Below are 26180 nucleotides of genomic sequence, written 5' to 3'. Positions count from 1 at the left end.
CCTTACCCAGACTGCAGATGTTATTGGCTTTGCCTCTGATGCAACGAAGTTTGGTTCCCAGCGTCTGATGGATAGGTAGTGAACATTGATAAATCATGGGCCATTCTTTAGGACACTGTTTATGCCTTTTTCCTTTGTGAATTTTACGATATAAAAATGTGAACCTAATTCTATTAGTGGGAAAGGTTCTGAAGGTTTCCACAAATCTTGGATTTTTGTTTTGAGATAGCGTGGACAATTCTTTTTCCGAGTAGCTTTATGATGAGAGAATGTTTCCAAGGGAAGTGGAGCCATTGTATGTCTTCTTCTGTTAGGTAGATATTTTTGATTCCTTTTGGAACACTGATTGTTTGAGTTGTTAGTTGTGAAGGGGAAGACTCATGTTGAGTTTTCGACAGTGGTCCATATCAAAGTCTATTACTCCTTCGTTCAGGAGAAGCTTTTCTTTGAAAGTAGTCTGCTCCAAATTTGCCATTGATGATGACGAGCTTTTAGAAGAGTTAGTAATATCCGGTGGTTTAGGTGGAATTAGCTGGGCAGCTATAAGAGAATCATTCATGATGAAGGAGTGTCTTAGTGAGAGAAAGCTAGAGAGAAAAAGCCTTGGTATTATTGTTAGTTTCGATCATTGTTATAGTACCTTTCAAAAGATTAAATTGTTTATTTGAAAAAAAATACATATTAAAATTATAATGGAATATATTAGGCAGCTCAGAGGGCTTCATCTATTTCATTTATATGACTATAAAGCAATGTCATTAAGTATAAAATAAAAAATTTAAAGTTAAATTATTTTTAAATACTAAAAGGGATTATTCTTTTTTCTAAATAGATTAAAAAGTAAATAGGGTCACAGTAACTACAATTACCCTTTACTCTTGTTGTTGGCTTTGGGCTTTCTCTGCACAAGTATTGATAAGAAGACATCTTTGATTCTGTATAGTAAAAGTCTCAATAACATTTGTTTCCAAACAATAAATGAACAAAATACTGGAAATTAAAAAAAAAAGAAGATATTCTATTTAGGAGAATAATATCGAAGACATCCTCAGGTTTAGCTCTATAACACTGATGACTGATCTCTCTTATTTTGAGTCTTTTTGTAATAATTCTTTTTATTTATTTATTTGACTATAAAAACTATAACATGACTAATTTGCCCTTTCTAAACTTAACGTTAATCTCTGCCAATGGAGGATCCGCCGGCTTCGGTGGCGTAATGGTGTCTGACCGCACCGCTACCGCCGTCTTCCAATTTTGAGGATTTTTTGAGATCGTTGTCGTCTACAAAGAAGATATCGCACAGGTATGCAAACTTCGACTCCTTTGAGTTACGTACTTCGGTTAATTTGGTACATCATTGATCTACCATTACTGTTGTGTTATTAATGTTTGAGATTCTAACAGCAACTTTGTCAAGACACCTTTGGGCATTTTTTAAATAGATGCTCCTTAAGACATTTGAAGAGTTTTACCACTTTGAATATATATTCAAATGTGAAAGAACCTTTCCTCAAATCTCTATTCTTTCCTAATGTTCATATCAATTTTATTGTAGCGGAGTTTTTTTTCAGAAAAATGCCTAATTAATTAAACAGTAAAAAATTATAATAAAATAAAATTAAATAAATAAAAAGAATTGTTACAAAAAGACTTCAAATAAGCGAGGTAAACCTGAGAAAGATGCCTGAGAGGAGGTCCCCGAAATTATCTCTTCTATTTAAGTTTCGAAAACATTTTAAATACTGGGAGAACCAAATTTGTGAATGAGTTATGAATTTATGCGTTTTGAGATTACTACTCTATGTTTTCCTATTTCATAGAGTTGTATTAAGTTGATGTTAATTGCATATTAACTTCGAATGTGACTCGCGATGAAGTTGACAGCAAGGTGAGTCGCTATGTATATGCCACGGTATGTTTTTGTTAACTATTGTTCTAAATGCTTTGTTCAGAAATATTGAATGTTTCCCATTCTCTAGAGGGGTGGTATATACTAAGTGTTTCCCCAGTTTTGTAGGAGGATGATATTTTCAGTTCAAGTAGGCTGGTTTTTATTGCTCTCAGGTGTAGAGCTTTCCTTTTACTAGTTTGGACAGTATAGATTTTCCCTTTTGAAGAAGGTGGTATATGTGATGTTAAGTTTCATCATGGGCACTACTATAATGCATTGTTCAAAAATCTATCGAAAGCTCTTGAGGAAGGAGCATCAGAGTGTTCAGAAAACAGGATAGCGATGATGCAAATCCCATTCCTTTTGATTCAGTCTCTCAAGGATAACAACACCTCCATTCTTTTTGTAACTGTCACACCTCCTTTTGGCTCTTTGCACAATTAACCACTTTTAATTAAACAAACACATCAAACCTAATTTGCAACTTTAATCTCTTCATTTGTTTCAACCTAAAATTAAACTAATTAACTTATTTGCATTAACAAATTGATTAACTAATTGAAACTACAAATGTGAAAAGAAAGAAGAATGGCTAAATGTATTTTTTAGGACTTTTACTTTATGAATGCAACTAACATGCGACTAGATGCTAATGATGCCACAAAGTATGAAATGTTAATAAGACTAAATATTTTTGACCCCTCCCTTTTATGATTTTTACGTATTTCTAAACGCATGTAAAATGCAAAATAAATGCCAAGCAAAATCACTTAAAAATAAAGAAAATTTTCTAAAATTTTATAAAGCAATTAAGATTATTTTTGGTTTGTTTTAGGAGTAAATTATACATGGGGCAAAAATTATGTGCTCACAGCTGACCCTCTTTGCTCGAGAACATGAAGAGTTTTCGGGCAAAGATAAAGTGAGCAATCATGAATAATTTTTGCCCGTTTGGTACTCCGTAAGAAGCATTTTGAAAAAGCTTGACCGAACCTTGCTTCCGAGATTGCCTACATATCCTTGGCTATAAAGGAATCAGGTCAGTGTAGTTCTGGAAGTTTTGGCAACTGAGACTACCGAAAAGCTGTAATTAAAAATAACTATAAATTTTCTACACTATCAGTACATTTGATAGTATAAAATCCTTTACACTGTCGAATGTATGTAAGTTAAATTTTTTATTGGAAGTCTGAAAAAGGAGAAGTTTTGTACTCCTTAATATACCTGTATGTACCTGCAACTATAAATCCAAGACATTCTTTCAAGTCACATTTTGAGATGATGAAAGAGTGCATGAAGTCCATTCCAGAGAATACTTTTGGACTTACCTACTAAATAATGTGAAATGTGAAGAGTTCAATAATAGCAGATTTCTCTCTCTCTTCTCTCTTCTGCTGATTTGCAAATTGATGTAGGTTTTCCTTTCTCTGGTTTTAAGTTATATACGGTCACTTTCAAGTTTTCTGAGTAAAGTTCTTTCCAGTGATATTAGTGATGAGTTGCTAGCAGTTGAATAATAGAGTGGGTGTCTCTGGCCCCTTTCTCCCAAGTATTATGGAGTAAGATTTCCTAATACCTCTCACAACTAGTTCTTGAAGATTGACCAAACCAACATTGTCAACATTTTTCCACTGATCATAATGAATTTATTTAAGTGTCTGTAGACTCTAGAGTTTTCCGCTCTCAAAAATAATAGCTGGCAAAATATATATTTTATTAATGTATAATATACATATAATATACATCTTTTATACATATATTTTGCATATTTGGCTAGCAAATGTAATTATTATTGGCCGACCAGCCAAATGTGTAACTTGCACTAAATTTAATGTCTTAAGTTAATGAAGTTAGTTATCTTGAAGCATACTGAACTGTAGTCTTTTGATTCTGCCAATGGAGGGTGGTAGTTCAGTCATGTTAGTACCTGATCTAAGAACTTGGAGATGGACCAAATTGCCTATGGCATCAGGTGGGAATATAGTATGTTGGAACTTTTACATAAAGCATTATCTTAAAATATGGATAGGCAACTTAACAGTTGAACAATTAAAACCACAGAAGATCCTTTTTTGAGTACAGTGACCATTTATTTAAGCCCATGACATCCTAAAAAATGCATTATCTTGATTTATCTCTATGATATTCTGCATTTTCAAGATCAAAGAAATCAAATGACATTTAACTGTAACACACTGGAATTTTTATCCAGAGTAAAACATGATGGTTCATCTTCTTATTATTTCCTTCTCAAATAATAAATATGAATTAAAACTTCTTTACTAATTCAAACAAGCAGGACATTCAACAATCATATTCTTGCATAATATAACAATTGAAGAATTCCTTTCAGAAACTCGAACCTTAAATCTCATGCTTATTTATAGTACTTAGTTATTACAGCAACAAGCTGTAGGCAAATTGTTTTTGTTTGTTTTCTGAAAACAGGTGTTCTGTTTTCTTTTCTAAACATGTCTTGTTTTGGAACAAAGAAATTAAAACTCTCAAAATACAAAATCAACAACAATCCAAACACAATTCTCTTCAAACCAATTCCAAATACTCACAAAAAGAAAACAAAAAATAAAATGCTGAAGGTTGGGCAATCTCTCATCGATGCGAAGGTCTTGAAATGCTTCTGTGCTTGCAAAAAGATGCCGCATCTGCCATTTAATTTCTCCTGTTTCACCTTAATTGTGAGAAACAATTTAGTAATTAGTATTCGAGAAAAGGCAAAAAAAATATTACCTAAAAATGACCATGACAGTATCAAGTGACGGAATAATTGATCACAATAGAAAATGGTTTGCATCGTCAGTATATATAACTTAATTCCAACAGAAATGTTATGTTGATAAAAGGTTACAACAGGTTAAACTACATTAATAATAGAAAATAATCTTTATATCGTCAGTATATATAACTTAATTCCATTTGTATGTACCTCTGCTATTGTGAAAGAGGTCGAAATTGATAAGACATCATATATGCTTGAAAAGCTTCATCCTAAACTAGTGACTCTGTAATGTTCGCCAAACTCTTGATCGATGCCCTTCAACTTCTCCAGGATAGCGACGTCTTTCATTCTCTGGGGAATCTCCTTCAGCTTTGAACAATCATGGATACCAAAACCTTTAATGCGAGGCATGGAACTTGTGGATAAATGCCATCTTTCTAGCTTCTGAAGACCATCAAGACGAAGAAATTCTAGTTGATAAAAGCTGTTATTACTGCAGGTAATTTCTTTTCCTTCATAAGCTCCTACTAAATCAAGATCCCTTAGATTTGGCAACATTCCCAAAATAGGCATTGGATCCTCCATTAGTTCTGACTTCCAAAGGACCATCATTGTGATGGAATTTGGAAAATAGCCCAAGAGAGGAAATTTTTCTATTCTCCCCTCTAACCACAATTTGTCGAGCTTTTGACTAGAACGAAGATATTCAAGGGTTGGGAATGATTCATCAACTTTACAACGCAACATGAGAGAGCTAAGGTTTTTCAAGCTGCCAATGTTATTTAGGGAGTAAGTATTCACAATATCATACATGCCTAATTCTTGAAGATTGACTAAATCAACGGGATCAATATCTCTCCACTGATCACAACAACTGTATTTAAGAACTTGAAGACTTGTGAGTTTGCTAAGTTGCAGAGGTCTTGAATACAACGCAACTATATGTCTTAGATTTATTAGGTTAGCTGTTTCCGGGGGTAGTTGGCATAAGTGTCTATAGTCATTCAAGACACGAAGTGTCTGTAAATTTATGAGCCGGCCGATGGAGGAGGGAAGATCACGGATACCTCTCAAGCTTAAGAACTTGAGGTGGTACAAACTTCCTATGGCATCAGGTAGTATAGCGCCAGAACCAATCTCCAAGTATAACACATATATATGTTGGAAGACATCATGAAACTTTATAAGATCCATCTTAAAAAAATCTCGATCAAGGAACATAATTGACCTTAACTTCAAGTTAGAAAGATCAAGTGAGAGGTACCTTTGTGCTTGACCATGAATGATGTGTCTGACACATAAGGAGGATATGGAATGCTTTCTTGGATCATAAATGTCAAATAATTTTACCTCCAATGCCTTTTGCACGGCAAGATCCCGAAGTAGATCGTGCATCTTGCATCTAACATCTGTTTTCCAACTTGTACCTACCACTTGAATCAAGCTTCGTCTTATTAGCTCATTCAGGAAGCGCTCAGCTACATCCTCTGTTTTTTCTTCTCCTTCTGGTATGAATCCTTCGGCCATCCACGACCAGACTATGTTGTCAACATAGATCAAATGATCTTCTGGAAAAATACCAAAGTAAAGAAAACATTGCTTGAGTACAGTTGACAAATCATTGTAGCTCAGTGATAGTATGTAGGAGATTTCAATAGAGTCATCTTTCATATGCCGCCAAAGTTGTGCCTTCACCTTTTGCCATTCTTGTAGCCCCCTTTTATGCGAAAGTAGCCCGCTTAATACAACAATTGCAAGAGGTAAGCCTCCACACTTGTCCACCATATCTCTAGCTAACCTTCCCATTGCTGGGACCATTGCCTGAACATCAAGTAGTTTCCTGCAAAAGAGGTCCCAACTCTCTTCTTCTCTAAGGAAGCGAAGTTTATAGACAAAACCTTTATCATCTGCTCTTTTAGCAACATCCTCTTTGCGTGTGGTAATAATAACTTTGCTGCCATTCTTGCTATCTGGGAAGGCTCTTTTCAAACTTTCCCATGCCTCTTTCTGCCATACATCATCAACCACCAGAAGGTATTTGCATTCTTGCAATAGGCCTCGAAGGTGAATTTCTAGATCCGCCTCTGTCATCTTTTCCAACAAATCCAGACTTTCCTTTGTACGACCTTGGATAGATTTTATGATATTCCTAAGGAGATCCATGGTGTTGTACTCTTGAGAAACACATATCCAAGTGCGTGTTTGGAAGCTAGAGACTACAGTTGGAGAGTTGTAGAGGTTTCTTGCAAGAGTGGTCTTGCCTAACCCGCCCATACCATAAATGGAGATGACACTTCGGCGAGGCTCTGCTTTGAGAAGTTCAGCTAGCAAGCTTTCTACAACATCCCGAAAGCCAACAAAAATATGATCGTCATCTATATAGGAGGTAGTTCTCCTCAATGTTCTAACCATGGCGGACTGATTACTTGTCCCTTCTCCTGCATTATTGATGTCTCTAATACCATATGTCTCCCGTTTGCGAGAGATATCCATGACTCGCTTCTTGAGGGATTGGATCTCCTTGCTGATGTTGTAGAATTTGGTCTCCTTCCTACATATGCAAGCGCAAGCCTTAAGACGACTAGCAAATCCATGGTCATCAGATTCTTCTGCCATGGAGATGTAAGTCTCCAGTATAGCGACAGCGTCATTAGCAATAGAGTTGATTTCAAATACCCATTGTTGAACTCTTTTATCTTCATTTTGCTTTTGTTCTGCATCTTTGAGGAAAGATTGCATGAATAGCAGCTCATTTCTCAGCCACTGCACATCCTGTCTCAGACTTATGCGCAATGCAACTTCTTGTATGAGAAAGTCGCCCAGTTTTTCAACTGCAAATGACACAAATGCGTCAACCATCTTCAGGAGTCTTGGTTTTCTCTTTAATCAGAGCTTGAAAAAGAGGGCTGTATAGAAGATATTGGAAGAAAGCTATAGAAAGAGAGATACAAGATACTGGAAGAGATTAAGCTGGTTTTCAATTGATATTGTATTGAAGCTATTTGAAGAAAGCTGGAGAATGATATATATATATATATATATATATATATAGACAGAAGCAGTAAAGAGAATAAATTAACAACAAAAAGAAGGAAAGTTTATTGTAAGTTTGGTTGCATAATCTAGGCAAGAACAAATACGCGGTGGCCTTTATTATTGAGTAGAAGTATCTTCTTGTCCTAACCAATCAAATTTGTTACAAGTTTCTACACCAGTAGGTACTAAAGGTTTGAATTAGTAAAAGTCTCTGTTTTCATCTTGATCATTACGTATTAAGTTAATATTTGGTGGAGTGCATCACTATGTATTTTGCATTTTTTTAAGTGTATTTCGTACCTTTAGTGAAGTATACCTTCCATCTTATATACTACTATTAACAACTCTTTACTTGATACAAGTTGATTCTTTCTCAACTTCATCCAACAAATTATCAGAATTTTTATGATATCGCTGGAGCAAGTGGTAATAGATAGGAGGCCTTCACAAGTAGGAGTAAGCTCTGCGTACACTCTACCCTCACAAGTAGGAATAAGGTCCGGGATTACAATAGGTTTGTTGTTGTTGTAAGTGGTAATAGGAGGAGTAACGTGTTTTAGAAACAACAAAAAAATATTGTGTTTTAGAAACAACCTTTATATGTATGTCAACACCAATGGATGAAAATGAAAGAAAAATTAGAGCAACGAAATTGAACTGCGCCTCATTAGACAAGGCAAGAGAATTTCAAAGTTCCTATTTTCTAAAGGCATATTTATTCTCAAAAGGTAAAGATAAAGATAGCATAACGATTTTCAAAAGGCAATGACAAATACGGCATAAGGGGGTTTGGAAAAATGACATTGTATAGTCGCTGTAAAAATAATAGCCGAAAGAATGTATAAAATTCGTATATCTTTTGTGTATATATATATATATATATATATATATATATATATATATACACATTCTGTATGTTATATACAAAAACTATACAAGTTTTATACACTTTTTTTGCTACAAAATGTAAATAGTTTTTGGCCCGGACTAAAGGTGATAATACCCTAAGGATTTTCAAGTTCAGCCCTATTTTAGCTAACCAAAGACAGCTTTTATCATATTAATTTCTGTAATAATCAACCCTAAAAGGAGATGAAATTCCACAAAGTCTACTGTTCAGAGTAACTCTTGTTGGGATACATAACTACTCCTATGAGTTTAGATATAGTATTCATTATGAAATAATTTTTATTCAAATTTAATAAAGTTTCTTTGCATTGAATAGATCATAATTTTGTATGTGTCCGTATATAAATATGATTTGATGTATAAATTTTAGCTTATACACATAAGATCAAATCATAAAGTTTATATTCATAATTTAAGATGGAGATTGGACACGCCATCAGTATGATTATTACACAAGATTATATATAATTTATCTTTGATTATGAAAATAATATAATTTCAACTTCTTGTACTAGTACATTGTGAACGTATTGAATATGACCAAGTAGAAACATATCTCTAGTTTATGCTCACTCCGTAGAAAAAAAACCAGAGCCCTGAAGAAAAAGAAGAATCTCTCTTCTTGGTTTATCTCAACTCCCCCTTTTATTTGGATTATATTTTATTTTTTCACATGTTTCTTATAGTAGCTTTTGTTGTGTATTTTTCCTATCGTGATCCTTTTTTTTTGCTTATTAGATACTCCCTCCATTTTAATTTATGTGAATTTATTTGATTAGACACGAAATTTAAGAAATAAATTTAAAAATTGTGTGCTAAACAAACTAGTATAACATTTGTGTGACTGTAACTCTTATGAAACTTGTAGTGTTAAATATGTCAGATTATTAGTGTAGCTATAAAAGCTTCTCATTGAGAGTAAGATTAGAAGTTTAAGTTAAATTATCTACAAATTTCGAAAGATATCATATTTTTTTTGGAACAGATTTTAGTTAGATAATAATCCAGCCGTAAAGTGTAGCGTTTAATAGAAATATATTCTTGTTCTAATCAATCAAATTTGTTACAAGTTTCTACACCAATTGATATTGTTATAAACTTTTCCCTTTCCATGGAAAATTTAAATTAATAAATTTCTATGTTTTCTTCTTGATCATTACGTATTAAGTTAGTATTTGGTGGGGTGCATAACTCTGTATTTTTCAAGATTACGTTATCACACAATTTTTCATTTTTGTAGTGTATTTCATAACTTTAGAAAAGTATACCTTCCATTATTACTTACATCATAAGTAACGACAAAGACTAATAAGTTTATCATATTTCTGTATCATTTGAGTATGAAATTTCACAAAGTCAATAAATCGAATATTCCGAGTTACTTCTGTGAAACAACCCAAGCAGATTCTTGTTTCTTCTAAACATTTTGGTTACATAGTTAAGGTGTAATTCTAATTCATCATTTTGTTTGGTTTGCGTATGTATATGCTCATTTGTCGAACGATATAAATGTAAGGGTGTACAAACCGAACCGAAAAACCGCACCAAACCGAAAAGTCAAACCAAACCGATGAAAAAACCCGACTAGGTTTGGTTTGATTTGGTTTGGTATTGAGTGAAAAAATCCGAACCAAACCGACATATAAATATATAGTTTTTATATATATACTTTTAAGACTTTTTTAGAATTTTCTTTAAAAGATGTCTAGAAATATTTGCGATTCTTTTATGGGATGTAATCTTGAGTTAAATATGAAGTGCTCTATTTTTATTAACTTTAAATAATGAGTTGTATGATCACTTTCTTATCAAGTGTTACTGAAATGCATCTGTATTGGGAAAATCGAGTTTACATATTGAAGTGATTGGAAGATGACGTGTCATGACACGAAGGCTGGTCAAAGAGTGATGATTGGCAAAGAGGCATGAGTTGCAATAGATACGAGCAGAAGGTACAAGTAGAGGCACGAGCAATTATTCAAAAGACTCAACGCTCGTACCTATTTATACTCAAAAATCAAGGAGAATGAATATGACAGCATAAGAGAGTACATATACAATATTTAATAAGCAATAAATATTAAAAACATTAGAGAATCTGTATTAAATTATAATGATTATGTAACGTAGTATTTAATGCCTTTAATTGTCTATAATGACCTAATTATAACAAAGGCAAAACGTATATCTTTAAGATAGCTATAAAAAGGAGAGAATAGATCATTTGTAAGGACACGAAAGATCATCTGAATATACTGGTTTACTTTGTTTTCTTCTGTCTATCTTATTGTTAGCAAAATCACTTCCTTTATTCAGTTTTGATTATCAGTAACCCGTGTTCTTCTAAATTAAAGTTTTGACTGAAATTCCACTTTTTGGTTAAACAAATTGGTTCCGTTACCGGGAATCTGATAATTTACTCTTTCTTAGCCTAACCTTTTTGTTGCATCAACTATGTCGAACATCAATGACAACACCCAAGGAAACCAAGGAAACCAACAACTCCAGGAGAATCCACAGGATGATCACATCCCAATCCCTTCTCCACAAAGCTCCCCTCGACGATCTCGAGAAGGTACTCCTGATGGATCTCATGCAAATAGAAATGCTCAATTCGAAAATGATGAAGCTATCAATGAAGCTTTACAAGCTAATCGCTCAACAGGTCAATAAAGCTTTTGAGGCCTTTGTCAGCCAATTATCCATTGCACCACCAATACCCACTCCAAATAATAACACTTTGGAGAACCCTCGTTCTGGGCTTGCTAATTCAGGTAGTGGTGGAATCCCCAGCAAGTCACGAGAAGGAGAACCAGGTAACTTAGTCAATTCTGATTTACAAAATTTAGTACTAACATTGCAGAAACAGCTCAAGGAGCAAAGTGACCGCATAGAGCAAATACCTGAAGTACCGCCTGTAATCAAAGGGATAGATATGGATAAATATTCACAACAACCTTGGAAGCCAAGTGCTGCTCCCCTCCCAATTCCAAAGAAATTCAAAATGCCCGATATTCCAAAATACGATGGAACAACTGATCCACGAGACCACGTGACTGCATTCACAACAGGCGTAAAAGGCAACGACTTGACCAAACAAGAAATTGAATCAGTATTGGTCAAAAAATTCAGTGAAACACTCACTAAGGGAGCATTAACATGGTATTCTCTTTTACCTGAAAATTCCATAAATTCTTTTGTTGAGCTTGCACATTCATTTATCAAAGCACACTTGGGAGCTCAAAAAGTCGAAAAAAGAATGGAAGATATTTTTAAAATCAAGCAAGGGGACTCAGAATTGCTTAGAGAGTTCGTGGATAGGTTCCAGCGTGAAAGAATGACGTTACCGTGAGTACCTAACAATTGGGGAGCTATAGCCTTCACTAGTATTTTGAATGGAAAAAGCTCTGAAGCCACGAGGCGACTCAAGGAAAGTCTTCGTGAATTCCCAGCAACAACGTGGAATGACGTTTACAACAGGTACAACACGAAACTAAGGATAGAAAAGGATATTATCTCACGATCTCAAAAAGAAGAAAAGGTGAGTTCGAGACGGGCGGAAACTGAAAAAAGGTCTGGTAAAAACATGTACGAACCATATATGGGTCCAGTAGGAAAAGATTCACGGTCAAAACAGGACAATCTAAGGTACGATCATAGGTCGAGGAATAGAGAGTCGGGCTCGTCATCAAGATTTGGGAAAGATCGAAACGCGCGAGAGTCACGGGATGATGATAGAAATTTGAAAGCAAGGTTTGGCGGTTATAATTTTAATGTAAGCACTTCCGAGCTCGTAGCTATTTTAAGAAGCATGTGTGATAAGGTGCGGTGGCCAAAAGAAATGAGATCGAACCCAAACAGGCGCAACCCTGATCACTGGTGCGAATTTCACTATGATCACGGGCATAAAACGGCAGACTGTAGGTTGCTGCAAGGTAAAGTTGATCATCTATTAAAGCAAGGGTATCTCACTGAATTATTCAGTGAGAGAGGTAATCAAGCATATATGAAGAATAGACAGGAGCCCCCAAAACCACCTTCTCCTAAAAGGACCGTTAATGTGATAAGTGAGGTGAAGACATCAACGGTGTGACGTACACAACAACCAATAAAGTTTCCAAAGTCACAATTACCCACGTGAAGCGGGTGCGACATGTCTTAGAGGAAGAAAGCATTACGTTTGATGATGCAGATACAGATAGCGTATTATCCCCACATAACGATGCACTGGTATATCTCTACTTGTACATGATACTAATGTGAAACGAGTTTTGATTGATCTAGGTAGTTCCGTGAACATTATTTTGCTAAGAGTACTACGTGAGATGCAAGCCGAAGATAAATTAATACCAAAGGCGCATACTCTGTCTGGATTTGACAATTCCAGTGTAGTGGCGAAATGGGAGTTAATACTTACAATATTCGCAGAAGGAGTTGTCAAGGATACAAAGTTTCAGGTGGTAGATATGGAGATGGCTTACAATATGATCCTTGGGAGACCATGGATCCACGAGATGGATGTCGTTTCGTCAACCTTACACCAAGTTATTAATTTCCATCACCATGGGGAATATGTCAAATCCGTGGGGATCAACATACATCCAGGAGCATCAACTCTATAGCAGATTCAAGTACGGGAAACGAAGAAAAATAGCAATTATAGAATCCAGTTGAGGGTACCACAACACAAACCTCAACTGAACAAGGACGAACAGACGTGGACTCAAGGCCAGATGCCATTCAAGAACCAGAGGAAAATGAAAATATCTGAACAACGATTGAAGAACTGGAAGCTGTAATATTATTTGCACAATGACCTAAAAGGAAAGTCTACGTAGGGGCCAATCTAAGCCAAGACATGAAAGGTAAGTTGATTGAATTTTTAAAAACTGACGTGGATTGTTTTGCTTGGTCCCACTCTGATATGACAGGAATACCACCGGAGGTAATGACTCACAAATTAAATGAAGACCCATCGTATCCCCCTGTCAAACAAAAGAAGAGAAAGTAATGAACCTTAAAAAATTAGGTGATTCAAGATGAGGTTCAAAAATTACTAAAGATTGGGTCTATCTGTGAGGTAAAGTATCCTAATTGGTTAGCCAATACTGTTATGGTACCGAAGAAGAATGGTAAGTGTCAAGTTTTTGTAGATTACACAGACCTTAACAAAGCTTGTCCTAAAGATTCTTTTTCATTACCACATATAGACCAACTAATTGATGCTACTGCAGGACATGAATTGTTAAGCTTTTTAGATGCGTATTCAGGATATAATCAGATCAAAATGGATCCAATAGATGAAGAAAAAACTTCATTTATAATAGACCGGGGGACTTACTGTTATAAAGTAATGCCTTTTGGTCTCAAAAATGCTGGTGCAACATATCAAAGACTAGTGACCAAAATGTTCCAAGAACATTTGGGAAAAACAATGGAGGTCTACATAGATGACACGCTCGTTAAAACTCAACATTTAGGGGATCATATATCGCACTTGTCTGATACGTTTGAGATTTTGCGAAAATTAAATATGAAATCCGAAAAATGTGCATTCGGTGTTGCATCAAGTAAGTTTTTGGATTTTCTTGTTTCTAATCGTGGTATTGAAGTGAATCCCGCACAAATTAAGACCATTGAATAAATTCCTGACATGCTTACAAGTAAAAAAGAAGTGCAGAGGTTGATAGAAAGAATTGCAACCTTGGGGAGATTCATTTCTAAATCATTAGAAAAGTGCTTTAAGTTCTTTTCAGCTCTTAAAAAGCAAGATAAGTTCGAATGGACTGAGGAATGTCAGCATGCACTCAAAAATTTGAAGACATGCCTGCCAAATCCGCCATTACTCGTAAAACCAAAGGCTGGGAAAGATTGCTCATCTACCTTGCTATCTCAGAAGTAGCGGTAAATGCTGTTTTAGTCTATGAAGACCAAGGTAAACAATCTCCGATCTATTATGTCAGTAAATCTTTATTAGATACGGAGACGCGGTATCCTCAGTTAGAAAAGCTAGCACTTGCATTAATCATGACATCTAGAAATTAAGACCTTATTTCAATGTCATCCTATCGCTGTAGTAATTGTTTATCCATTACGCAATATATTACATAAGCATGAGTTGTCAGGTAGGTTAGCCAAATGGGCTATAGAATTAAGAATGATATCGCATACCAGCCTAGAACCGCGATAAAATCTCAAGTGTTAGCAGATTTTGTGGCTGATTTTAGCCAATGAATGCAATTGGAAGCAGAAAAAGAATTACAAGTGTTCAACGGATCTAATCTGGGAATTTGGACCTTATTTACTGATGGTTCATCTAATGTGAAGGGTGCAGGCTTGGGAATTGTTTTGGCACCACCTACGGGTGAAACCATTCGACAAGCCATTAAATGTCATTCAATAACTAACAATGAGGCAGAGTATGAAGCTGTGATTGCAGGTTTAGAACTAGCACGAGAACTCAGCATTAATAGCTCGTAGTTAATCAAATGCTGGGGACTTATACGGCCAGGGAAGCACGGATGCATACTTAGAGAAGGTATGGGATCTGATCAGGCAATTCCAAACCTGGAAAGTTATGCCAATATCAAGAGATGAAAATATCGAGGAGGACGCCCTAGCCAATCTCGCATCTGCAGTAGACGTGGCAAGCAATGAAAATGCTTCCGTAATTCATTTGTTTTATTTAGTGCTTGATCCAGAAAAAAATGAGGTAAATTTTAATAACTTAACCTGGGATTGGAGGAACGAGATTGTTGCTTTCTTTGCAGTATGGAACCGTCCCCGAAGACAAGAAAAAGCTCACGCGCTTGAGAAAAAGGCGGTTCGATATTGTTTAAAGCAAGGCAAGCTTATTGAAAAATGTTCGGTGGTCCCTTAGCAAGGTGCCTCGGGCCTTCACAGACGGAATATGTAATGAGAAAAATACACGAGGGGCATTGTGGAAATCACGCCGGAGGAAGATCACTGGTAAAAACCATGATTAGGGCAGGTTATTGATAACTGCGATTTCTGCATGTTTTTTATACCCATTCTTACCCGAGCTTTGTGCATTTATTGCCATATAATAGTCCCAAAATACTTACAAATGACACTTGATTGCAGGTTTGAGCGACAAGATGACAAATACTAAAGATCGGCTCAAAAAAGGAGTGAAATCTGCCGAGTGACAAAAGACAACTGAAGGGGGGGGGATCAAAAGGCCCTGCGCGGTCCGCACTGTTCTGTCACGCGGCCGCGCAGGAGAGTTCAGAAGCTGGGCTTATCCAAGTTCAACCTGCGCGGACCGCACTGTTTTGCCACGCGGCTGCCACACCTCCTTTTTGCGCGCCCGCCCCGAAGGGTTAAATGCGCGAGGGGAGTTTTTCCAATTTAAGTGACAATATTCGAAATGGGATTATTTATTTAATTCAGAGTCGCCACTTGGGAAAGGTTTGGCTTTTGGTGTCCCAAGTCACCGGTTTATCTTGAATCCCAAATCGAGGAAAATATTCGACTTTCCAAATGAAGTCTGCGAACCAGAAATTCTAAGTAAGGAATTCTGTTGACCCGAGGGAAGGTGTTAGGCACCCTCGAATCCCGTGGTTCTAGCACGGTCGCTTAAATTGTTATAATGGCTAAATATCTGATTTAAATACATGTTATGACTTACGTGCTTTTATTAAGTTTAAACCGCTTTTATTATTATCATTTATTTTTTATAGGATTGCAACGTGTGAAAATGCATCTCGAACCACGTCACAATCAATGCACTCGTAGTTGTTAACACATTTCGACTCCGTTGAGATTTGAATTTGGGTCACATAAATGCGCACCCGAATTTAAGAATGTAATTTAATTAAATCGCGCCTAAAGAGTCTAACGCGTTATTATCTTTGGGGAAGACAGTGATATTCACTAAACAGTCCATCCCAAATTCTAAGTATTTATTATGACCGATTATTGAGGGCCCCGCAATTTGCATTTTTTATTTGGCGAGGCTCGTCTCGTTATTTTTTAAGGATAATCTTAGCATGACTACATTTCCTATTTTTTTTGTTTTCTTAAAATAAATGGAAGAAGGAAAATACATTCTAACTAAGTTACATGTTTGGCCTAACCCGGATTCTTGTTAGTTATCTGGTTAATTATTTACGAGACGGGAATTGTTTCGTGCCTTATTCCATGGGTAAACATGCTTTTAATTTGATAAAGGGGATTGCATACGAAATTTGATGAAATGCTAAACTTACTCCAAATGTTTCTCAAGTTGAATTTAACTAACTTATTTAAAGTAGATTAAGGGAATTAACTACTAGAAACTGTTACTAATGGAATTCGAACGTGGTCCTATATACTGCCTCACGGGATCCGATAAAAAAGAGACTTAAAATAAACCAGAACTACGTTGTATTTAACAAGGTTGAAGCATTCTACCCTATACATACAACATATAGCTGAAAAGGAATCTAGTTATCACTATGTCAACTATTCATGCATTCCACGAATTGCATAATTGCATCCTTCGCACAACCAAACACTATGAATCATAATACTAAAAAAAAGACTAAAACTTTAGTTAAGTATAAAACTAACTATTGTTTTATGCTATTGAGCTACAAACTAGCAAATTACGCGAGTCCATCAATATACTATAAGTATTGCAGCAAATGATTAAACTTCTTCAACATCTTTCATTTCATGCTTTCAACTGTTACGGTTACATCAATGTGGGATTCGAAATGTGTACCTGGAATGCTGAAATGCAAAGAAGAAGAAGAAGATAGGGAAAATCAGCAGCAGCAGCAGAAGAAGATAGCAGCAACGACAAACAATAAAGCAGCAATGACAATCCCAGGCAAAATAAACCAAAGCAGTAACCCGATGATACAGTACCCAATGTCGATTTTTCAAATACTCAAAGGAAAATCCTAAATCTTGACAGAGCCAGTAGCAACTGATGCTAAATTCCAAACAAAAAGGATGAGGAAAAGCAGTGTTTTCAGTTTCAAACAAACAAGAATTTCTTTTCTATCTCCTCCCTGATTTCTGAACCCTCTCTTTCTAATTCAAAACTGTTTTCTGTCTAGTTTCAGCTTCTCTCTGTATGTGTGTATTTGTATATCTCCCTCCTCTCTCTTTTCTGCCTGTGTTCTTTATCTGTGTCTGTCTGTGTTTATCTGTATGTGTGTCTCTATGTGTATCCCCCTCTATTTATAACCTTCCTCAGACCATCTACAGCCTGTAAAACCAATCAAACTCCCTCCTTTTCTGCTGTTTTTCCACTCAAACATTTAAAAAGTAGAACCTTTCCCATGAGATTCCCCCTGACAGCCCTTTATCATCTTATTAAACTAAAACAAGGGTATGGGCAGCCTGAATATAGCCTGACAGCACATGCTGTCCCATTTGCTCTAATTAATAAAGAACTATAGTGCACATGCTGCCCAAGAATACACATGCCATCAATTCAAAACTCAATCCTGAACTGAAACTATAACCTAACCCATAAATGTTTCTGATTCAAATTAAACAACTACCAACAGCTATACCCAGTTCCTAGTTGGATTCAAATAAAGTTTTAGCAGGAAACAAAACAACATGAATCAAATTGTTACCATTCAACAGCTGAAACTAATCAACGACACGTATCGAATCGACTATACTAATTATAACATGGAACAAACAGTCGATCAAACAAACACAAATAGGGCATAGACTGTTCTTGACCATTTTGCACGATACAGTGGAAAACCAGGCATTATTGATTCGACGATGTTAATCACATTGAAATATGTATACTACTATACGAATTCAACTTAACAGAATAAACAAACGACAAAAAAAAAGGTCTTATGGAGATGGGGAAACAAACTGACAACAGAAATCCCAAAAAATAGACAAACAAACTAAATAAACATGCTGATAAATTAATCTAAACTAAATAGATAACAAAAGGGGAATAGTGAACAAACCAGAAGAGTTTTAACACAGATGACCCAGGCCCGAGCTTGATTTGCCCATTTGAGGTCGGACAAATCCTAACCGAGGTGTTCTCGAACGAGAACACTTCGATTAGGATCTACTAGACCCCAAACTTTTGTATAGATCCAAACAGACTCCACAAATTCTTGTGTTAGGGTTTGAACCTTCAGATTTGGTGTTTTGGGATTTGTGGGTAGATTCGGACCAAACCAAGCTTGGTTTGGTCACGAGGGAGGTCACGGGAGTGTCTAGTGTGGATTTGGGGTGGTTTGGTGTAGGTCGAGGTCCGGCTCGAATCTTCAAATGAAGATTCGAGATGGTGGGGGAGGATTCGAGACCTAAGGCTAGCAGATCTGTGTTCAGGGTGGTTGAGTGGTCCTAGGGTGTTGAGGTGGTGGTCACCGGCGTCCTTGCCGCCGGGTTTCAAACGGAAGGGGGCTAAGGCGGCTAGGGTTCTAAGCCCAGATCCGTCTCTGAAATGAGAGAGACGGAGGAACAGTGAGGAGGGGGGTCTGGCTCGGGGGGTGCAGGGTGAAAGAAGTGAGCTTATATACGGAGTGAATGGTTTGATGTTGGCCGTTAGATCAATCGAGATCAACGGCCTGGATCCAAGGGTTAATCAAACGGTGTCATTTGGTTTAGTATGGGGTCGGGGTTGGTCCGGGTAAATGGGTTGGGTATGGGGGTTATGGGCGAGTGATCTGGACCGTCAATCTAGTGAGATTAACGGACCAGATTGAAAGCAGCTCAACGACGTCGTTTGGATGGTCGTGTGGCCAGCTCAATTGGAACGGGCAAAAAGGGATTTTGGATTGGGTTGTTTTGGTTTGGGCCTGTTCGTTTTAGTTCAAATTGGCCCAATCCGAAGATCCTTTTCTTCTTTAATTTCCCAATTAAATTGTCAAATAACACTATACAAACATTAAATAACAATTAACACACATATTAACATTTAATTAAAATAACATCACTTAATGACGAAATAAAATAAAAGATGCATTTTGTGATTTTCCTTTTAATAACTGAATTATGGTTCGATTAATTCCTAATAGTAGAATAATATCCTAAACTTATACTCGACACATATTTTTTGTATTTTTGTTGGATAAGACTAAATAGACACGGACAAACCACAAATAGCTAACAAAAAATGCCACGTAAATTCCAATAAATTGTACAGCGAGACCATTCGTTATTATTTTGATTTCTTTTGGAGTGATTATCGCGTAAACAAAAATCACGTGCTCACAGCTGCCCCTCTTTGTTCGAAAACATGAAGAGTTTTCGTGCAAAGATAAAGTGAGCGGATATGAGTGATTTTTGCCTATTGGAATACTCCGTGTGAAGCGCATTTTGAAAGATTTGACCGAATCTTCGCTTCAAAGATTTCCTACATATCCTGGGCTAAACAGGAATCAGGTCAATGTAGTTCGGGAAACTTTGGTTGCTGGGACTACCATGGGATTGCAATGCTTGCTGTTACTGCTGTTGCCGTTGCCGCTGCTGCTTACCGACTCCCTTATTACAACCAAAGGAAAATTGAAACTGAACTAACTATGTATGCCTGTCAACCGCTAGTTACAAGATTCCTATCTATGATTCTTTTGCAACTTGATCTTGGGTCTTAGCTGATTCTGCTTGTAGACTTCGATCCGAATCTTTGATGCTTGCAAGTTGTAGGCGCCTGTTTATTTCTGCGATATTGAGTGAGACGGGATTGGCAGAACTCGGGACTTTGATCAAATCTTGGAGCGATCCGCCCTTCGTTTTTCCAATATCTCGGAACATCTTCTTTTTGTCTTTTCTTCTTTTCTCTATTCTGGGTTGAGACTCATTTCGTAGGTCGTCTCGATCCATGCGCCTCGAGGTCAGACCTGCGGGGAAAAACAGACAAACGAAATTTTCTGCCCCAGTTTCACTAGGAAAATTTCGTGAGTGAATTGCCAGGACATTTATAGAATTGATGAAGGGATTGGAAAATTTCAGTCTACAAAATGCAACTCCGGGATTGGAGCCCTAATATTGCCATAAGGTAAAACGCTTAGTTTAGGGATTGGAGCCCTAATGCTGGCTAACAGAAAAAATGCTCAGTTCAGGGCTGGAGCCCTAATGCTGGCTAACAGAAAAAATGCTCAGTTCAGGGTTGGAGCCCTAATGCTGGCTAAATGGAAAATGCTCAGTTTAGGGTTGGAGCCCTAATGCTGGCTAAATGGAAAATGCTCAGTTTAGGGTTGGAGCCCTAATGCCGGCTAACAGAAAAATGCTCAGTTTAGGGTTGGAGCCCTAATGCTGGCTAAATGGAAAATGCTCAGTTTAGGGTTGGAGCCCTAATGCTGGCTAACAGAAAAAATGCTCAGTTTAGGGTTGGTGCCCTAATGCTGGCTAAATGGAAAATGCTCAACTTAGGGCATCGGAGCCCAAAATTGGGAGGGTTGCCAGGTTATGCTGGACACTATTCGGGTTATGTCGGAAAGATTCGTCAGGCTATGCCGGAAAAGGGAAAGAGTCCTCGAGTTATGCCGGGGAAGTCATCGGGTTATGCCGGAAAAATTCATCGGGCCATGCCGGAAGATTCATCGGATTATGCCGGGAAGATTTATCGAGTTATGCCAGAAGATTCATCGGGTTATGCCGGAAGATTCATCGGGTTATGCCGGAAGATTCATCGGGTTATGCCGGAAGATTCATTGGGTTATGCCGGGAGATTCATCGGATCATGCCGGGAAGATTTATCGACTTATGCCGAAAGATTCATCGGGTTATGCCAGGAAGATTTATCGGGTTATGCCGAGAGATTCATCGGATCATGCCGGGAAGATTTATCGGGTTATGCCGAAAGATTCGTCGGGTTATGCCGGGAAGATTTATCGGGTTATGCCGGAAGTTTTATCGGGTTATGCCGGAAGATTCATCGAGTTATGCCGGATGATTCATCGGGTTATGCCGGAAGATTCATCGGGTTATGCCGGAAGATTCATCGGGTTATGCCGGAAGACTCATCGGGTTATGCCGGAAGATTCATCGGATCATGCTGGAAAATTCATCGGATCATGCCGGGAAGATTTATCGGGTTATGCCGAAGGATTCATCGGGTTATGCCGGAAATATTCATCAGGTTATGCCGGAAGATTCATCGAATCATGCCGGAAAATTCATCGGATCATGCCGGGAAGATTTATCGGGTTATGCCGAAAGATTCATCGGGTTATGCCGGAAAGATTCATCGGGTTATGCCGGAAGATTCATCGGATCATGTCGGAAGATTCATCGGATCATGTCGGGAATATTTATCGGGTTATGCCGGAAGATTCATCGGGTTATGCCGGAAGATTCATCGGGTTATGCCGGAAGATTCATCGGCTCATGCCGGAAGATTCATCGGATCATGCCGGGAATATTTATCGGGTTATGCCGGAAGATTCATCGGGTTATGCCGAAAGATTCATCGGGTTATGCCGGAAGATTCATCGGCTCATGCCGGAAGATTCATCGGATCATGTCGGGAAGATTTATCGGGTTATGCCGAAAGATTCATCGGGTTATGCCGGGAAGATTTATCGGGTTATGCCGGAAAAAGGTAAGAGTCCTCGAGTTATGTCGGGGAAGTTATCGGGTTATGCCGAAAAGGAAAAGAGTCCTCGGGTTATGCCGGGAATTTGGATAGAAAAAGCTCCTTGGGTTATGCCAGGGAGATCCGGGGTTTATCGGGATAGTTGAGGAACGAGGTCCTATGCTACCATGATTTGTTTTTCTTTTGGGATGTTCATTTTTATTCCTTGTCTTCTTTCTTTTCTTTGGTTCACCTTTTTTTTTTATTTCCTTTTATTTATCAAAATGCACGAAAGAATTATGGGGAAACTTACCTTTGGTCGTTTTCCCGCTGCAAGGCTGTTTCAATGCTTGCGCGCTTCATTTCTTTTGGGCTACACCTGCTTCTTGCACGGCTGCTTTGGGTCGCACCTGTCTCAATTTTCCTAAACAAAGAAAAATTGTTAGTTTGAAAACGGCGGTTGGTTTGGGGGCCTTGACCGTTCCAATTGCTTTGTCTTGGCCTAATTCTTGTTGAGAAACTCTGCCATTGATTGGATTCACATGCGAAATCCTTTGGACTATTCAGACTTGCGTTTCCAGATTTTGTGATGATTTGCCTTGTAAGGCTTTGGTTTTTCCATCCCGTTCTGCTTGGGGATCTTCGGTGGGGATTTTATTAGGGAGACTCTGTGGGGATTTGTACAAGGGGAAGCTCTGTGGGGATTTGTCTAAAGCGAACTCTGTGGGGATTTTTTTTTAATATTTTTTTTACAAAGCAGACTCGCTGGGGGATGTGCTGGGGCCGACTCTTTGGGGGATTGTACAAGGGGAGACTCTGTGGGGATTTTTACAAAGGGAGACCCTGTGGGGATTTGTCGGTTTTGTGTCAGGAATTTTGATCCTCAAACCTAAACCGCAGTGGCTAATCGCGTGGGACTTAACCTCTCCAACTTTATTTTGCCTTCGTAGGCTCTTCTTTTCTTTCGAACGTCTTTACTTTGGAAGCAAATCAACTACCATGGCCAGTCGGAATGGGACTGACGCGCCACTGAGGCCATACATTTTCTTTGACTCTTGCCAAACGCGGCCCTGTGAAAACCGGTCCTGCCACCTTTCTTTGTAATTGTTACAGAATCAGAGTTATATCAAAAGGGACTCAGAGAAAATTATGCAAAAGGAAAGCATATGAGTTTAAAGAGAAGCGTCCCTTTCGGGGAGAAAAGAAGGACTTATCTGGAGTACATGCTGGCTTCAAACTGGCATGACATGCCTTTTGGACTGGATGCCCGACCTTCAAGAACTTGCATTTCCTCATGAATCAAAACAGATCTATGTTTTCAAACCCGGGAACCTTGCCAGGACTTTCTGAGGTGGAATCATCTTTTTGGCCGACAACGCCCTTTGTGGGTTTTCGCTAGTCGACCTCTCTCATTTCTCTTCTTACTGTCGCCTGATAGCACTCTTTGCGAGTTTTTACTAAACAAGCTCTCTCATTTTCGATTTCTCTTCTCGCGTCGCCTCACGGTGCCCAAAGGTTTTCACCGACAAGACTCTCTCATTTATTCTTCTCATTTTGTTGTATCGGACCCAAATAACTCCATCTTCCCATTTTGAAACACTTTGCTGATTGATCAGAAGGACTTGGACAAAGGTTTGGGGTGAAAAGAATTTGGATTGAACTACAACTTTGGAACCTTTCGGGCGGGATCATTGTCGAACCATTATAATTTCTGCCCCAGTTTTACTTTTGGGGGACTTCCTGGATTTTTGTTTTGGTGTGACTGAACCCCAAGGAGAGGTTGCCTACGTATCCTTTCGGAATCAAGTCAAACGTAGTTCAGGCCATTTTTGTTTTTGGATTTCTTTTGTTTTTTCTGCTTTACTTTGTTTTTCACTTCCTTTTCCTTTTCTCATTTTCCTTGTATCTTTTCTCTCTCTTATTTTGTATATATATTTCTTATTTTCCTAATTCTTTCTTCTTCTTCTTCCCTTTTTTCTATTTGTCTTTTTCATTCCAATTTTTTTTATTTTATTTTTATTTTCAATAACACTTTCAGGTTCCAAAGAGGGTAATCAAAGAAGAGTAACCGGCTCAAATGGGTTTGCAAAGGGTTGATAGTGTTTGGGTGGCGAGAATGAAAGCCTTCGTCATCTCAAACTGTGCAAAGATATCGCGAGAGCGATTTAAGCATATCACTGCATCTGCTTTCCGAGCAGGGTTGACGTCATTTCTTTTCGACGTCGCCCAGATACAAATGCTCTTCTTGGCAATATTTTTCAATGATGTATGGACCCTTCTTTGTTGGTACAATTGCTCGTGACAAACCGCAGTCATTAAGGTTAACATTCCGTACGGGTCTAAACCCATTCACCATCCTCAAACTCTGTTTTAGTGACGAACATTTTCCAAACCATGAACCAATTTTCTTTAGTTGTTCCTATTTTTTTCAAATTCTTTATATTTCAAATTTTGACTCATTATTTGAAGTCTGACGGAGTTCTCGTGATCCGGGCATGAAGTCCGCAAGCATGTCATGTTATTTAAAGCTGCATTATCAGAATTGAAGAGAACACAAAAAAAAAAGAAAATATAGAAGAAGAAAGTGAGTGATGAAACATGATTTCATTTCTTGGAATTTTGGGGAAGATAAAGAAAAGGTTGACATTCAGGAAATTAAAAAAACAGGAAACTAAGAAAAAATCAGAGTCACACCCTGGGGTAGCTCGTGATGCAGAGAAAGTGGCAAGACAGGTCCATTAGGACTTCCGTTTGATCAAGAATGGCGTGGCCTTCCAGTTTTGAAGCTTGGCGCTTGGTCCCATGTACAATACTTCAGCGGTGCTAGTGCCCTCTCCTGGCTGGACCATGTGTATTTCACATAGCTTTTTCCTCATCGCCTCACATATTTCCTCACTCTCTTCGAGCGGGACCACCTTATCATCTTCCTCTTTGCTGTATTTTGGCTTCTGTGGTATGCGTCCAACAAACACTGGCTCGTTCGGCCGAGGTGGTTTGATCGTCCCCCATACCATATAGGCCTGCTTGGATACATCAATTATTCCTTTTTCTTGCTCCGAGTTGCCGTGGGCTCCCTTTCTGTATTAGCAATAGCAATTATGGCTTTAAGCGCCGAATCAATTTCCTTGGCTTCACAGATCATCCCAATTATCGGCCCGTTGTTGTGGGCGGGCAGCGGATTATTGGTCACATTTGGGATATCCTCGTCTTTCAACACAATCTTCCCTTGGTCTAACAGATTCTCTACAGCTTGTTTCAATGTCCAGCAGTTGTTGGTGTCGTTCCCTTCTACCCCTGAATGGTATGCACATCTAACACCCCGCTGATATGATGGTGATCCCGGGTTCTGCCCGTTTGGTGGTATGGGCTGCAACAAATTCATCTGGACAAGCTTAGGGAATAGGGTGGAGTAGGGTTCACCGATTGGTGTATAGTTGGGTCTCCTGGGTGGTTCCCGAGGACGGAAGTTATTTTGGGAAGGCCGAGGATTGTAGCGGTTTCGGTAAGGAGGCTGATTTCTATGATGTGGAGCTTGTCCCCGACTGGCTGGCTGTGACCGCTGGACGTAAGGCTGGGTGCTCATGACCATGTAGGGCTGAGGAGCGTAGGTCACATTTTGGTGGGGGAAATAATGTTGCGGGGTTCTTTCCGAAGAACAAAGCCCGGGATTATGATATTCTCCCGCTTCTGACGCCGCCATGGATGTTTCTTCCTTTTTCTTCCCTCTTGCCATTCCTCCAGCCCCGCTTTGGACGGCTTGGGAGGTTGCCCTTATGGCTGCCTGACTCAAAATTCTACCCGTTTTCAGACCATTCTCCACCATCTCCCCAATCTTAATCGCTTCTGCGAAAGGCTTTCCCATGGCTGACATCATGTTTTGGAAATAGTCGGACTCTTGAGCCTGGAGGAAAGTAGTGACCATTTCTATCTCGTCCATGGGAGGTTTTACCCTTGACGCTTGCTCGCGCCATTTGATGGCGTATTCTCTGAAACTTTCCAAGGGTTTCTTTTTTAAGTTTGACAAGGCATTTCTGTCTGGTGCGATGTCAATATTATATTGAAACTGCCCTATGAAGTCTGTGGCAAGATCA

At 38.2% G+C, this 26180-nt stretch overlaps 1 protein-coding gene and 1 long non-coding RNA gene across 4 annotated transcripts; one reads left to right on the top strand and one right to left on the bottom strand.

Moving 5' to 3' along the window:
• The first annotated feature begins 948 nt into the window (after positions 1 to 948).
• LOC138889126 (uncharacterized) lies at positions 949 to 7994 on the top strand. 3 transcript variants are annotated; one of them, XR_011406699.1, is made up of 3 exons: positions 949 to 1052; positions 1197 to 1306; positions 2013 to 7994. It is a non-coding gene; the product is annotated as an uncharacterized lncRNA (long non-coding RNA). The 3 variants fall into 3 exon arrangements; XR_011406700.1 differs by lacking the exon at positions 949 to 1052 and having other exon boundaries at positions 1082 to 1306; positions 4962 to 7994; XR_011406698.1 differs by lacking the exon at positions 949 to 1052 and having other exon boundaries at positions 1082 to 1306.
• On the bottom strand, positions 4421 to 7490 carry LOC104218443 (disease resistance protein RPP13-like). Its single transcript, XM_009768939.2, has 2 exons — positions 4839 to 7490; positions 4421 to 4583 (listed from the first exon to the last, which is right to left on the bottom strand). The coding sequence occupies exon 1, from the start codon at positions 7488 to 7490 to the stop codon at positions 4896 to 4898; it is 2595 nt and encodes an 864-aa protein (XP_009767241.1). The 3' UTR covers positions 4421 to 4583; positions 4839 to 4895.
• Positions 7995 to 26180: the final 18186 nt, after the last annotated feature.

This window comes from Nicotiana sylvestris, chromosome 4 (genome assembly GCF_000393655.2).
Source record: "Nicotiana sylvestris chromosome 4, ASM39365v2, whole genome shotgun sequence".
Lineage (NCBI taxonomy): Eukaryota > Viridiplantae > Streptophyta > Magnoliopsida > Solanales > Solanaceae > Nicotiana > Nicotiana sylvestris.
This window is presented reverse-complemented; position numbering and strand designations above follow the sequence as displayed.